The following is a 15,729-nucleotide window of genomic DNA, read 5'->3' as shown; positions in this document are numbered from 1 at the left end:
TAAGTTATAGTTGTGCAGTAATAAATCAGAATAGCTCTGACTGCTTTACTGTTCTTTTGGGCAGTTGGTAATGCACAGCAAAAGGTTCAGGCTGTCTGTTAGAGTGATATACTCAAATCTCATAGAGAGGGAAAAGATTCTGAAACTGTAAAATTGTTTTAAATTTTTTTCTAAAATCAGGACACTTACCCCAAAGAGTTTTATAGAGAGATTAAAAATTCTTTTGGCTTTTTTTTTTTTTTTTGGTGCCAGCAGAGAACCTAGTGAGAGATAAATAACTACCAAAGCTATGGGAACTATTTGTAACTTGTTCCCAGCACTGTTGATTTCGGATAATTACTCTTTACAAATTAGCTTACAACCAGTGTTCTGACACACCAGCCTGAAATCCCACTAATATTTGCATTCTTCTCTTCCTTGTACTTTCCATAAGGGTCTTGATCCTCTTGCTGTGTCATCTGGCCCAGGTTTTATCATGTCGTGAAGGATTTCATTATTTTCAATCTGCTTAAGCATGGGCAGGCATGGAGTTAATCCAGTGGAAAACAGCCTATATTACAAATTGTGTTTGCTGTCCAAGAGTGTTGCCCACTGAGTGAATTAGTGGTAGGAGACACTGAAGCCTCTTTGCTATTGACCTATACTCTCTCCCTATATGACTGTTAATTTGTGTGTACTTTTATATTTTTTTAATGAAGCCATATTTTGTTTTTTAAATAGCCAAGAAGAATTTTCAGAGTTTTGTAAGTCAGGGCATGTAACTTGGTCCTCTTGTCATAACAGGCTTTCAAGGTTGGCCATGTCATGGGACTATAATTCTGTCTCATTATGCAGAAAATATTAGTCATTTCATAATGCTGGAGTTTTTCAACAGGTATATTTAGCTTGTCATACTATAACATTTAGTCTCTGTGCATATGAGAACAACAGTGAGGTGATTGCTCACCCCACCTTTTTTAAGGATTGTTAAGATGCATACTTAGCTGTATTTTTAATGTTTTTAACTGGAAGGTGATGGGGAGTCTTCACAAACTATTTTATCTGAAAAATGCATGTGGATCGTCTGAAACTTTTATCTTGTAGAACCCTTTAAAATACAAGTTTTTAAAAACTACATAATAGAGTGTAACTAACTTTTGTGAAGATTGTTTATAGAGAAACTGCTTTATGTATTTCATATGGGCATTACTTCTACTTCAAAATCTTTTATTGTCAAGCCAGCTAGTGCATCAATTTCTGTCTGCTTTCTTGGCAGATTTTGAGCTTCAATTGCTTTTCTTCTCTTGCAATTACAGTGCAATAATATAGTATTTAAAAAAAAAAAAAGGGGGGGGGGGGGGGAGGCAAAACCCAACCACAAACCCCAGTACCTTCCTAGTTTGTTTTCTAATTGTCCTGAGGAGGCTTGTCCCTTCAATGGAGTTGCAAGTAGTCCATAGGGAATCCTTTACTCACTACTGTGAGCTTAAGATTTGTCTATTTTGGCCATTACCTGTGGGGAAAAGAGTTAGTTCATTTTACTTGTGATTAGTATTTCCCTAAAGTAGTGCTTGCCTTACTCCAGTGATTTTGGGTGTTCGAACAGTCCTTTGGTGAAGTGATGCTGGAGTTGTCCACGTGCTGAACAGGAATGGGTTTTTCTTTGGTAAACTGCTTTCTGGGTAAGGCTGATTTTTCACTGCAGCACATTTCTAGCTGGCGTATTTCTGTTTAATTGATGAAGATATCAACGTGTTTCAGCAAAATTTATGTAGTACACCAGAAAAGAGCAAATGTTGATTCTTTTAATGTGAATAAGATCATGAGCTCTTTGCTCATTAGCCATTTCTATTTTTGTACCTGAGCAAATCTTTCTTTTAGGAAAACTGCCTTTTTTGATTTTGACATATGCTTCTTACCCTGGCCAAGCAAAAATGCCAGATTTCAGTTGTATCTTGGTGAAACTTATTTTCACCTTTTTTTGAGAAGCGTTTCCTTCAGTACAGTTGCCACTGTTCAGACAATAAGAAGGACACTTTCAATCGCTGAAACAAGCTGGCTTTACATCGGCTCCTAGGAAAAGCATTGTGCAGATGGCCTTAAGTTTGGCTTCTTTGTTCTTGCAGATCATTATTTGTTGTGTTGATTGTTTATGCCATGTGTTTATCTTGGCATAATTTTTGAAAGAGCTGCTGTTGTGCAGCAGTGCAGTGCACAGTGTGTCCATTCACGGGGTAAATCACTGCCGTCAGTCAGCCGGTGAAAGAGCTGCCCCTGTTCTTTAGCTGCTGGCCTGGCGGCAGCGCGTCCTCTGTGCCCAGAGTGGTTCTGGTCCCACGTACTGGGATGTTTTCAGTAGTGTTGGTCACATTCTGCAGTGTTGCTGGTACTCGGACCTCCATGCATGCAGAACAGAGAGCCTCTCACCCAGGAAAATGGTTAGAGTTTAAGGAGAAGACAGATGGTGCTGATCAGCCACAGGGTGTGACCAGCATTGGTTTGTAAAGGACTGGACCCTTTTATTTCCTTATCCCTCTATTTTCCCACACTTGTCCTTCCTAAACCACATTGATTCCTCCCTTTCCCTAAAGATCCCATAGCAACTCTTACCATCCCAAGTTGCTCTTCCGTGCAGCTCATAGTAGGTGTTCAAGCCCCATATGCAGTACCAGCCCTCAGTCTGCGAGGTGCTCTGGACAGCCTTTCCATTTACTCACTGTGATGGGTCTCACACTGGCCATGGGGCTGATGGCTCTCCTGGGACAGCCAGTATTTGGGTTCTCCCACCCACTGCTGCTCCTCTGTGTGCCTTTGCATGTGAAGATGAGCCTCTACCACATCACCTAAACATTTTTCACCTTGTTAAGCATATTGGATGTAAGAATTTTTTCTATATGTCATGGAGAACAACAGGAGAAATGTACCTTGAGTGCTTTCTGTTGACTTGCACACTCTCTGTGCTGTGTCTCAGCAATCCAAGTTAAAGTATTGAAAGAATTTCAGTGCCAACAGCACTTCACCTCCCCTCTCCTTCTGCCCTTAGGGGGGAAAAAAGAACATTCTGGTGAGATGCTGTCAAACCATATTACGTCCAAGAGTAAGATTCCTTACTGAGCAATGTGAACTAAAAGCTGAATATTATAGTATCTCTTGAAATTGCTTTCCTTAAGTCACTGTACTTCATGGCAGGGCTTTAACTTTCACTTGATTTCTGCTCTAAAGTCTAAAATTTGTTGGGCAGTCCTCAATCTATTTTAACATTCAAAATTTTTATTAAGTGTTTACCAGGGTCGCTTTTAAAAATAATGCCTGCATCTTTAATGTAACAATATTAAGTATGGCTATCCAAATTAAACCAACGTGTTAGCTTGCCCTTAATTCTCTAAATAAACATAGGCATTTCTTCTTTTTTTTCCCTCCCCAGAATTAGCTAGTAAGATGTTTGTTTCAAACACATAGCTTGCTGTTGTCAAAGTTTTCAGCAGGTGCAAAAATGAAGTGCAGCAAATGTTGCTGCAAAAACCCAAGTCTTTCTTCGACTTCAGCAGATGTAGAGTGGGAAGAGTCAAGTAAATGAGAAATCAGTGTGATGAAATGAAATTTATGCCATATTTCAAATTTGACATCATTGGTTTAGGCCTGAAGTGAAAACAAATGAAAACAGCAATCATGAAGTGAAAACTACTGCCCCAAAGTGCGTGAAGGTTCTTGAGTTATCTTACTAAAGATTTGTGGGGTGGTTCTTTTGTTTGTTTAAAGGGAGGGATTTTGAACAAGCTTTTCTTCCTCCTTCTATTGCCTTCTACACTTTGCCCACTTGTTTTCATGAATAACAAAAAGACACTCCTACCATAGAATATTAACTCTTGCTCAATTTTTTCTTAAATTTGCTTTCTTCTGCATATTAATGGCATTGAACTGTGTGATTTATGCAGTGCTGGATACAGCATGTTTGACTGTTGACTCTAGAATACACTTGAATGCTGACTTGAGAGGGGACACACACACAGTGATGGAGGAGCTGCTTAAGCACCCCCCTTACACTTCCATCTGCCTATTTTATAGAAAAACATCCCAATTTGGGTTAATCAATGCAGGAAATAAGATCAGTTTTATGTTAACAGTCTAAGAAAAAATGGAATAATGAAGCTGTTGGGGTTGGCTTTTTTTTTTTTGCTGGCCTTTCACGACTGTTTCGTGGTATGTAGTTAAGTATTGTGGCTACATGACACCTGCAACGCAATACAGAGTTTGAATTCATAAATATTTTATGATTTATTAAGTCACCATTTGTGATTATCTGCTGATCTAATGGGTAGACACTTTACACGTTAGAACTTGCCCAAGCTAGTTCTGCAGGCCTGTGGGCAAATCCTTAAAGGATTGTGTCAAAGATAAAACACTGAAGCTTAAAAATAGACATTTGCTCCTCAAAAGGAATTTGCTGCTCTTCCAAATTTGTTACTCACTGAGTCATGCTCTTATACACAAACACAGTGACCTCATCTTTACTGGATAGAGTTCAAGCTGTTCAAATCATTTGCATTAATTTCACCTTCATCAGATGCAAAAAATGTGAATGCATGCACGTGTATTCATGCACACACTTTTTTTTAAACCCAACAAGCTATTGCTCAGAACACAGTATGTTTGTCATTAAAATAGGTGAAACTACTGTATGTAGAGAGCTGTGCCTAGCTGTACTTTTAAATTAATGTGTAAATATCAGGAATGAAGCAGTTCAGTGTAAAGTAGCTCTAAACTCTAAGCAAATCCGATCTTTTTTTAAGGCTTAAGAGATAAGCCTTATTTCAAGCCTTTTATTTCAAACTTTCATTTGCTACAGCTCTGCTTGCATATATAAAATATAATACTCTGTGTAAATAGGTTTACAGTTTACTTATCATATGTTGCCTTTTTTGTGATGACTAAAAATGATTAAAAATAACACTCAGGACTTCAGGTGGATTATCTAGGTTGTCAGCCACTAATTTTGATGTCTCTTAATTGTTGTTTTTGTGCACGAAAGTAATTCATGGTATAAAAACAGATCTCAGTTTCTCAAAATTCAATACAATTCAATTATTCCGTGATGTTTTAAACTTCTGGTCAGCCTGAAACAAGTGTGAGGTATAGGTTTTGTACTCGTATTCCACAGCTTGAACTGTCAGAAGAAAATTAATAAATAAATAAGATTTTCTTCAGAGAATCTATGAAAGCTTTATCTGAGTTTTTCAAAATTGTTGGTCAGGTTTTAGATCTGACTGATGAAATTATGATCCTGTAATGCCTTATTTTATATGTATAACTTTATGGTAGTAACAACTTTTTTTTCAGATTATCCCCAAACCTGTCTGATTCTATTAATCTCTGTGTGGAAGTCATTGTCTAGAGCTGTACATTAAATAACTTGATGTTTTGGTTTTCTTGTGTGCTTTTAGGTGAGTTGTGTAACCTCATAACGCTGGATGTAGCGCACAATCAGCTTGAACATCTTCCAGAAGAGATTGGAAGCTGCACGCAGATCACCAACCTTGACTTGCAGCACAATGAGCTCTTGGACCTACCAGAAACCATAGGTATGTGAAGAGGCTGGAGAAGAGAAAATAAATCGCTATTTCAGAATGTTCAGTAAGAGGAACAAATTTAAGAATGAGTATTTGGTTGGGGTCTGTAGAATGACTGGTGTTCAGCTCAAGGCAGCTTCACACTTGAGATTAAAAGCAACGTGTGTGTGTTACCTTAAATGTAATTTCTAGCTCTCTGAATTACATTATTAAATTTAGCTGTGCGGTGGAGTGCGGCATTGTCTAAGAATGAGAGTTACAAGGAAAAAAAATCCATCACTTCTAACTCTGATTTAAGGTGTTCTGTGGTTACAAGTAAATGTCTACAGCTTGTCTGTCCATTTTGTAATGAGACTGAGCATATAAAGGAATAAAAGGCTAAAAGACTTGAAGTGTAATACTTTGGCAGATAGTTCTAACTAACATCTTTGGCTAAAGGAAAATAGAACTAAAAATATACAAGTTTTAAATGAGTAGAAAGACTAAAAAAAAAAACCTTCCAAGTCCACAGTTATCATGCTCTAATGCAATAACATACAGAGGGTTTGCAACTTAGATTGGGAATAATGGACTGAAATAAACACCATCCTGGTTGGTGTCAGAATCTCATATAGGATGAAGCAACAAAATATGACTTTTCCTATTTAATTAAATCAGTTTTAAACAGATGGCAGATAAAGATGCATGCTGTGATTTAACAAGACAAAAAACAAGGCCATCATGATTTTAAGCTCTTATTTGTCACCAGAACATGCTCAGAAGAATTAACGTTATCACTTAAACAATATTCAATGTTGAACATTTTGTTAATGTACTTTAACACATAATAAAGTGAATGAGCAGAAGAGTGAGGAACCACTTAACAACACTCCATCTTTTCTTCTAGCAGTAAATTGTTGAGTGTGGAGTTACTGTGGCTTTTTGTTTAGAAAGTTTGACCTGAACAGAGTTTACATTGATGAAATATCCACTGGAGCTAAACTTCCTTCCTGGATTGATGGTATTTTTAAACTCTGGAGATCCCGTTCCATCTGGAATTTGCATCTAACTTACACAATTCATAAGCACACCTTTTATTTTTGTAGCTATTTTGTAAATCTTATTGAAAGTTGTTTTACATAAAACTTATGTGTGGTGTACATGTCATTTAGGAAGCGAGTTCTCTGGATAAACTGCTAATTATGGGAAAAATTCTCTAAGCAAGTGTGAGATGTCCATTGTCAGGGCTTATAGACCACTATTGTTGATTCTTGTGCAGAATAGTAGTACGATTTACTGAGTTGTTTAGTGACTGGCAGTCACTGAGCTTCTCGGAGGACTACAAAAATCTTATCATATGCTGCAAGGCTGCTTACAGGGAAAGGTCTTTGGGTAGGAGACGCACAAAGTTACTTAGGCAGTTAAGTCATTTGTGATAGATAGGAAATTGCTGCCTATGCAATCAAGATAGTTTGGACTCATCTGTTTCTTCAGAAAGTTATTGTAAGCTTAGGTGGTTTCTGTTGAGTCAGGTTCATACCTGGTTGGACTGGATTTCTGCCTATTTTCTTTGTTTTGTTTTTCCATTGCATTGTCTTTATAGTGTTTTGAAGTTACTTATTTTTAAATGTATATAGCTGTCTCTTTACGTGCTTCTCTGAGCTGAATATCAGTGCTATATAGCTCAACAAACCACCAAAGACAGATGAATAATGGTAAAAGACAGCAGTGCACCGTTGTGTCTTTAACCATACACTGATTCAGTTTTTGCTCCACTGGAAAATACCTGTTGTTTGTGTTGACCAACATGTCGTAGCTGAGCATTTCTGTTTAGAGTAAAAACTTAAAATCAGAAATAGGTGTTCGTGACACACATAGTTCACAAACAGCCAGAATTAAATACTGAAGGGAAAAATTTTAAACTCCAGCTTAAATGATAATGATCAACCTACATTTATGCATGGTACAGAAAAGGCAGCCGTAGCCAGTTCAGCAACATTGGCTTTATTTCTTAGTCATCGCAGTTTTGGTTCAACATTAAAGCAAGCTGTGGCTTGATTTTTAGATTACAGCTTGCTTTGTGGTTAGGATTGTTCAGCGAGAGACTTTGAGTACTGAGAAAAACCCAGCGAGTAAATGGCGCATGGCTGCCTGGTGTGCGTTGCTCGGTGCGGCTGCGGGACGGCCTTTCCAGCCTCTCCATCTCTCGCTCCAGTTTCTGTCTCTTCCCTGCTCGCGGTTATCTACCTGGTGTTTGGCACAACTGGCTTTTCTTGCAACATTTACACGCTGCCAGGTTTCAGTATGCTTAATATGTAAGTGCTGTTAATGTTTCCCCAGTTCAGTCAAATGGAGTGGGGGTCGCACACAAGGTACAAAAAAGACCAAGCACATTTGCTCGTTATAAATACTTAATGTACTATGAGCCTCCTGTTATGGAACAGACTTTCCATTACTGCCAGGTCTGTCCCCTCCTCCCCCACCAACACCCTTTTGATGGAGGCCTTCTTTTTTTTTTTTCTTGAGAGGGATGTTTTTGTCAAGCTGCTTTGCAAAACAAACAGCCCCCTTCCTTTTCTATTTCTCCCTCCCCTCAAAATGGACCCCTTCCCTCCTCCCTCCCCCCCCCCCCCAAAAAAAAAAAAAAAAAACACCACACCAAACCACAACCCCTTGCAAAATGCTTCTTAAATTCACTGCTGGACTATCTAACCAAGTTTTGGTTTTACCACAGAAAGATTTCTGAATCCACCAATTAAAAAAAAAAAAAAAAAAAGGGAAAAAAGCTTGTTTTCTAAGTAAAAAAGCTTGTTTGCTAACTAACAGTACTGTACTGAAATGCGCCGGAGCTGTAAGGAAGGGATGTTGGAGGGTGACATGCAGGGGAGTGGCAGGGAAGGGATTATGCATCAGCAATGATTACAGAGGTAGCGGAGCCAATGTACCCACTCTGTAAAAATACAAAGTTCTTGCTTCAACTAATGCTGTATAAGCATGCGTTCGTGCAGTAACAAATGTCGATTTTAGATATTAGTTGTCAGGAAGTGACCTAATGTCTTGCTTTATAGATATTGGCTTAATACATTCATATCTGTATTTCTGTTGATTGAAAATTGTAAAGTACTTTGTATATTAGATCACTTCCTGTAAGAAAAATGAGCTTTGTGGAACGGCTTAGCACATTCCAAAAGTCTCAAGTCTAGAATCAAAACCATAGTGGGATCTTAGCTGCTTACTGTTTTAATTGCAGATTTCCCCCCCACCCCCATGGCGTGGTTTTTTTTTTTGTGTGTGTGTGTAATTATGATCTACTTTTATTTACACAATGTCTTATCTCTGTATACTTAGCTGGCACACTAATATATCCAAAAGATATATAAAATAAGGTGAAGAACATACCACTTATATTAAAATTAATAATTGGACTTTTGAGACAGAGAGAAAGCAAATTTTGGGTGGAGTAAAGTGTTTCTTTGGATTACAAGCTAGCTTAGAAAATTTTGTGCTGCAAATACCACATTGTGAATGTTCCCTCTTTGAACTTTTAATTTTAGCATTCTGTACAAATGTGTTCACAATTTCTTATTTAAAAAGCACAGAAACACTTATTTGAGAAAGAAATTCAACAGAAACAGAATTACAGCTTTTAAAAAAATCAGATTCTTCATCTCTCTTGTAATTTTCTAGTTTTGTGTGTTTACGTGTGCAGTTTGATTATAGTCAAATGTGCCATATTCATGGACATTTATGGCAACAGATATTTTAATAAGAAAAAGAATAGTCAGTTGTAAATGTTCCAAAATGATGCTTTAAAAGCACAAAAAATTCCGTCACTGGACACACTTTCCAGTGTCTGACATGGCACTGTTCCTAAGAGATGGTTAGGAAAATGAGAGACATTCAAAGCCCTGCACTATATTCCTGCCCTTTGCTGCGACACATGAGCTCAGAAGCTGAAATCACAACTGTCATGAAAGCAAATATTATATGGAGTAGCTTTGCCATCTTTGCTGGTTGAAATTGTGCTACAAACTAGGCTTCTAACCCGTTTAGCCCCAGTGTACCTCTGAGAGCACTGTTGTGCTTTTAAAACATATGGTTGATAAAACATGAAGCATCGTGACCAGGACCAGGTGTATATAATTGGTACAGCTCAGATTATACAAATTGTGGCTGAGAACGTTTGAGTCCCTAGAAGTCCTAGTCAAGATATTTCTGTAGAAAAGTGGAACTACTTTAAAATGGTATTTCAAGTTTAGCAGGCTTAGCAAAAACTGGAGAAGTCTTATTCTGAAACGTCTGACAAATGTGCTGGTCCTGATGAGACCCGGCAGAGCACCTGCAGCTCCCTTGGTGCTCAGGGCTGATGTTCGTACGTGACTGATGGGTTTGATGTTACTAATTACTCACCGCTCTGATGGAGCAAAGTGCACAGGCTGCTCCGGCTTTGATGGCTACATTCACATTCTTAAAATTTAAGCACATGACCTAGTGCATTGGTCTGTGAGCATTCAGTACTTTGCAGGATCAAGCCCCTTTCCGGAGGCTCCCGTTGGGAGATCTGATCAGCGTTCAGTGCTTTGTCTAAGGTTTTGTTCTTGGACTGTGCTGTTAATGAAACCTTTTTAATTAGATTCTGCTAGTATTGGGCAATTGCAATAAGCTCGGCCTTTTCTTTATCTGGTGGAAAGCAGTGGCTCCCGCTCTTTTATTCTCATTTTCAGGTTATTATAAGCCTTTGCTAGTGCTCATGGTGGCCTCATAAAGGGAACGAAGCTTCTGGTTCTCGTTGGCTTCAATTCTAGACTTAGTAAATGTAAAGCAGTGAAATTGGCTAGAAAATAGTGAGTGGCAGGAGAGGGTAAGTGGGAAGTGACTGCTCACTGCCTCCTCCAACGGCAGAACGGGAGGGATGAAGCAAAGCTGTGAGTGTCAACCTCAAACCTGTTAAAAGCAGACTGTACTGCATGCGACGGGTAGGGAACGCTTGGGTGTTGGTGTTCGCACAGGTTGCTGTAGATGCTAAAAGCTTACAGGGCAACGTGACAATTATGCAGAAAAAAAATGTATCAGTTGCTGCTAAATTCAGGAAGTCGCCGAGCCACACGCTGTTGAATCTTCCCCCAGCTCTTGGGGAAGTTTCAGGGTGTGCTTTCCCTTTTCTTAGGTTCTTCTCTTGGTATCTGCTGTTGAGCATTTTTTTCTGGAGTGAAAATACTAGGTGGATCTCTGCCCTGAGTGCAATAATTCTCACATTCCTTAGTTAGCTAAAATTATAAATGTATATTCATGTGTTATACATTTTATATGTTTATTCTATATAGTGGGGCAGACTTAAAAAAATTAAACACATCTATCACTTAGGAAAGGTTAATGTTTTTTTCTGCATTGCCAGTTAGGTATAAACTGTTCTTACAATGTGATTTACATTTATATAAATCTTCAGTTTCACAGAAAGGTTTTAAATAGTCAACTGAAAAGGAAAAAAGACTACCAATGAAAAATTAAATGAAATACATTTCAGTTGCTTTCTGTCATTGTATGAAGTATGAACTGAGTAAAATGCAGCACTTTCATTGATAGCTCAAAATAAGCCCCAACTGTTGCTTTTGACTCTGTTGCAGTGTGAAGTGTTTTTGTATTTTTGTATCATTTTCAGCTAATTATAACTTCCCTTTTTTGTTTTAATACATAAATCTCCAATGCAAGCCTGATATAGTTAAATACATATGTACTGTTTTTCTGTAAAAGTTAGGCTAGCTTCTATTGGCTTATTAATTCTGAGTTTATTGATTTGATGTGTATTTATGAAAATATTTTTTATTTTGTATTTTGGTTGGATATTCTTCCTGGTAAGACTAGGATGAGGACAGTTTATTTTAGTGAATGTACATACCATCACACAGTAATTAGATGCAGAGACCAATATGTACAGATATATTATAACTGCAGCTCAGCATTTTTGGAATGATTTGTATACTGCAGAAAGAAAAAGCCCATAATCTTATTTTCTTTATGGAAGAAGCAGACATGAGGGAAGAGTGATTCAGAGGAATACGTCAGAATCAAGACAAGCAGGTCCATTAGTTACATGCATTTTGGTGAATGCATGTTAAATGAAGTTGAATTTTCATAGCTTAGACAGTTTCAGAAACATGTCACTAAGAGTTTGTGCTCCCTGGCCTTATGCAGGTGTTCTGTGTGGCGCATGTCAGATACTTGAGCCTCTGTCACTTGAGTTTTGCCAGCATCTTGTGTGCATCTTTCACATATATGCAGTCAGCAATGATTATGGTCTTCAGTCAGAATTGAAAAATAAATAACTGCTGACATGGTCACGCTTTAGCCTTAATTTTGAAATAATGAGGGAAAACCTGTCTTTGGTTGTTACTGTTAGACTGAAAACAGAGAGGAATATCTTTGCTCTCTTCAAATGGCATTTACAGCAGTAAGGGTGGTAGAGATTAATTTTAAATTGATGTTAAATAGCTTTCCAATAGGTAACATCTTTTAGGAGAATTCCTAGACTTTGTGTAAGGAAGATAATGCACTTTGGTTTGAGCAGGACAAAAAATGATGGACCCTGCTGACCTTGTAATTTGTGAGTCTGAATCTCCCTCCTACACTGGCCTGATGTATCAGGAGGTATTGGTGGCTGGAAAGAAAAATTAAAATACACTAAAAATCACTTTCCTGTTAAACCAGTAAAATCTGGAGTTCGTAAGTGAAGCGTTGTGTTGCGTTCAACTATATCTTTGTATTTGGAAGAGTATAATTACATTTCATGCTTTGGCTTTGGTAGTTGGTAGCAATGCTCAGGAGGGATTCTCTCCTCCTCTCCAGTTTTCCTGAGTGGTTGCCCTTCCACCCCCATCATCTTTCTGTCCCCATTCCCAATTTTCCTAAAACATCAGCTTTTAGCCAGAGCGTATTAAACATTAGGGATGTTTCAGCCCTGCAGGTTATAGAAAGGATTTGACCTCTCTCGGATGATTGATTGGTGACACAAGTTTGCATTCATACAAATCTATAGGCTTTGATTTAGGAAGGAGTTGTTCCCAGATCAGATGAGTAATGACTGTGGGATTTTGTTCTGCTTTCCTCTGCAATGTGCTCCCTGAGATCACCTTCAGGATGTCTTGCCAGACCAGTCACTTCATGCAGTTGCACTGTTGGACATTGGCAGACAAGGTCTTTTCTTGTGGAATGCAATTGAAGGTTAAAACGGTTTATCTGAAGCCTTTCGTTTTACTCTACAGCTATCGGGGGAAATGGTTTGCTTTCTCACAAGAGATTAGATTAAACATGTCAACAGCTCCTTTCACCTAAAAATCTGTGAAACTGTTCAACAATTGTCATGGAGTATGGCTGACATCTGGAAAAACTAATATATAGTAAGTACAAAGTGTGATACAGGCATGGTCTGACTTATTGGCTATTTTAGGCTAGGAGCACTTTTGAAATATTTGAGCGCAGTGTTTAATCTCTATCCATAGCTGGCCATCTCTAGCTTGTCTGGTCTCTCCTGTACAGTTTTCAACTCTTTTAAGGCCCTTAGGTCCCACCTGCTTTGTAACATATTCATTGAACCTCTTCTGGCTTTTTCTTCCATATTTTCATCTTTGTTATTCTCACTACAAGATTAATGTGTTGTGGTGTATTCAGCTTAATTAATGTATGGTTTTTTTTAAAAGTAAGATAAAGTTTGATTTTTTTTTTTAATTTTTTATTAATTTTGGATGTAACTCTTCCTATTTGTTAAAAATGGCATCTGGTACCTTTTGTATGCAAAATAGCAATTTCTTTCTTAGAAGAAGATCCCTCAGTGAATTAAGTGAACTGCGCTCTATGAAATAATGTGTGGTCATGTAAAACATGTTCTTTAATAAGTGGCTACTCATTGTGTGCAAAGTTTAGTCAAATCAAAACCTAAGAATATTTATAGACGTTAGACCATCAGAAATACTTAATAGTGCCATGTTGTTTGTAGCAAGTTCTTGCAATTATCTATTGTGTGCTGAGGTTCATGTATACTTTTGATTACCATCTTACGGGTTTTTGATGTGCACAGTTCTTGTAAGTCCAATTTGTGTTTTTAACGTTACCTGCAGAATAATTTTCTCTAGTGAGCAGATTTTAAATTGATCTGATGCTTCTGGTTTATTTAGGAGAAAGCAACTGATCCTGATAGCAAACTAGCTTGACGAACTGTTATATAAAACACACTGATTATTCCGTCTTTTAGTAAAGATGTAGTAATACTTTGCACTAAGTAATGACCCTTCATCTAAGGATAGGGAATTTGAAGGATTATTTTAACTAAGGGAGGGAAAGGAAGAGGTGGGGTAAATCTCAGAAGAAAGCATTTGTCACTCTCTTTAGAAAGCACTGGTAGGACTTTGAATTAGGAATTTGGATCTCTTTATATTATTCAACATACCAGATCCTATTTCTCTTGATTTTGAAATATTCAAGGAAGAGATGTATTGCTCCTACTTGGAGAACCACTTCAGGTGGTCTTTCTAAAAAGTGTGTTTTTTTGTAAGCATGGTTTTCTGCTATATTTCCAGTCTTCCCTTCATTTTGGGATTGGCAAACACCTGGGTGGGGTTTTTTTGACTAATATTTTTGAGGTACCTTTAATAAAGAACTTAATTTAAACCATCTATTTAGAGTCCCGTTTATAGTAACAAAGTTTAATTTAATGTTTCTGGATTTGCATGCTTCCCAGTAATTTTTAATTCATTTCTGTGTAAATTAAACAGCTAACCCTGAGAGAGACATGCAATCACTCCATGGAAGTGATTATGAATTCTGCACTTACGTTGCTTCAAACCTGAGAGCTGGGCAAAGTGGAGCCCACTGATGCGCGTTAGTGTGCTTTGCTGGTGAGAAAATGGACCTGAAACAAGGTGACTGTGTGAAGTCTGGTTCCCAAGAGTGACTGTTCACACCAGAAGTTGAACTAAAACAATTTTTCAGTGACTTTCTTAAGCCTGGGATATGTTTAGGGCTTAGTCAGGCTTCAGTATCATATTTTTAGAAGTACCAATGGATGGGGCCGTTGAGTTTACAAGGTTTTTGTAATGGGCTCCCTAAGAAAACAAGTTGGAAGGGGGTTTGCTTGCTGCTTTTCCTTCTAGTAGCTGCTTTTCAGTTGTGGTTATCAAACTGTCATGTTTATGAACATCTATTGCTGCATTTTCTGAGTCACTCTACCTGTGAGGGGCTGTTTTAAGAGGAACCGCTGAGGTATGGTTTCAGTGACAAAGTACAACCGCAAATGATTCTGGTGACTGTCTGAGTTGATCATCATCAGTTGTTACTTTCCTCACCTTATTTCTTAGACTTAACTACGTCAGCGGTGTACCTAATATGGTGCCATCTCAGAAACCAGTAGCTGAACTGGAGAAGATGGAGATGGGTGCAGGCACTGTAAAGCGGCTTAGAATATGAGTATCAGCTGGGTAATCCTGAGCTCAGGGAGCTGTAAGTGGGATCATTTTTGTTTGTGCAATGCTCAAGGTCTGCTGTTTAGCAACTTGTAACAATTTCTGTTGTAAAACGGAGTTTGTCACTTGGCGGTCAGAGAGCTGGCAAGGTGGCCTGAGCACGTTAGCCAGCTGCCCATGGACCATGGAGGCAAATATTAACATAATGGTACTGGACACTAAATCTGACACTCCTAATTTTTAAAACTCTGGGCATTTCTTTAAAGACAAACAGACAAACAAACCCGGTAAGTTTTAACACACGGAGCAGAGGGAAGAGCTATAAGGATCATCCTATTTTGTGAAGAGGAGACTAAGATCTGGCTTCTCCAGCATGGAAAGCTAAAAGCTGATAAGTTTTTCTCACCGTGATACATTCACAATGAGGTGTGAATATGAACTCTGATGAGGATGAAAAGATGTCAGAGTCTTGTTGACACAAGACTAAATGGCAATAAATTGGCTATAAATAAATTCTGGCTTGAAATGAGAAGGTGGCCCATACTGCCTGCATCAGCTGGGTGCAGGACAGCCTTTCCAGCAGCAGTGGGAGAGGTGCTACTGGTGAAGCTCCAGCTGAGACGTTGCTGCTCCAGCTGAGACGTTGCTGCTTTTGTTCAGTTCTCAGGAATAACTGTATTTAGCGCTGTGGTATGTGAAACACTCACAGGGAATGTGGTACACGAAGGATGTGTCTTCTGTTATGCCTTTCA

At 38.3% G+C, this 15,729-nt stretch overlaps 1 protein-coding gene across 2 annotated transcripts in view; it reads left to right on the top strand.

Annotated features, from left to right (window-relative positions):
• Positions 1-15,729, top strand: part of SHOC2 (SHOC2 leucine rich repeat scaffold protein) — a 72,735-nt gene that overhangs the window by 37,590 nt on the left and 19,416 nt on the right. For both annotated transcript variants that reach the window (XM_075504553.1, XM_075504552.1), the window contains exon 3: positions 5,421-5,558. In XM_075504553.1, the coding sequence (XP_075360668.1) occupies positions 5,421-5,558 (138 nt within the window). The remainder of the gene's footprint in view (positions 1-5,420; positions 5,559-15,729) is intronic.

The sequence above is a fragment of the Mycteria americana genome, chromosome 6 (genome assembly GCF_035582795.1).
Source record: "Mycteria americana isolate JAX WOST 10 ecotype Jacksonville Zoo and Gardens chromosome 6, USCA_MyAme_1.0, whole genome shotgun sequence".
In the NCBI taxonomy this organism is placed as follows: Eukaryota; Metazoa; Chordata; class Aves; order Ciconiiformes; family Ciconiidae; genus Mycteria; species Mycteria americana.
This window is presented reverse-complemented; position numbering and strand designations above follow the sequence as displayed.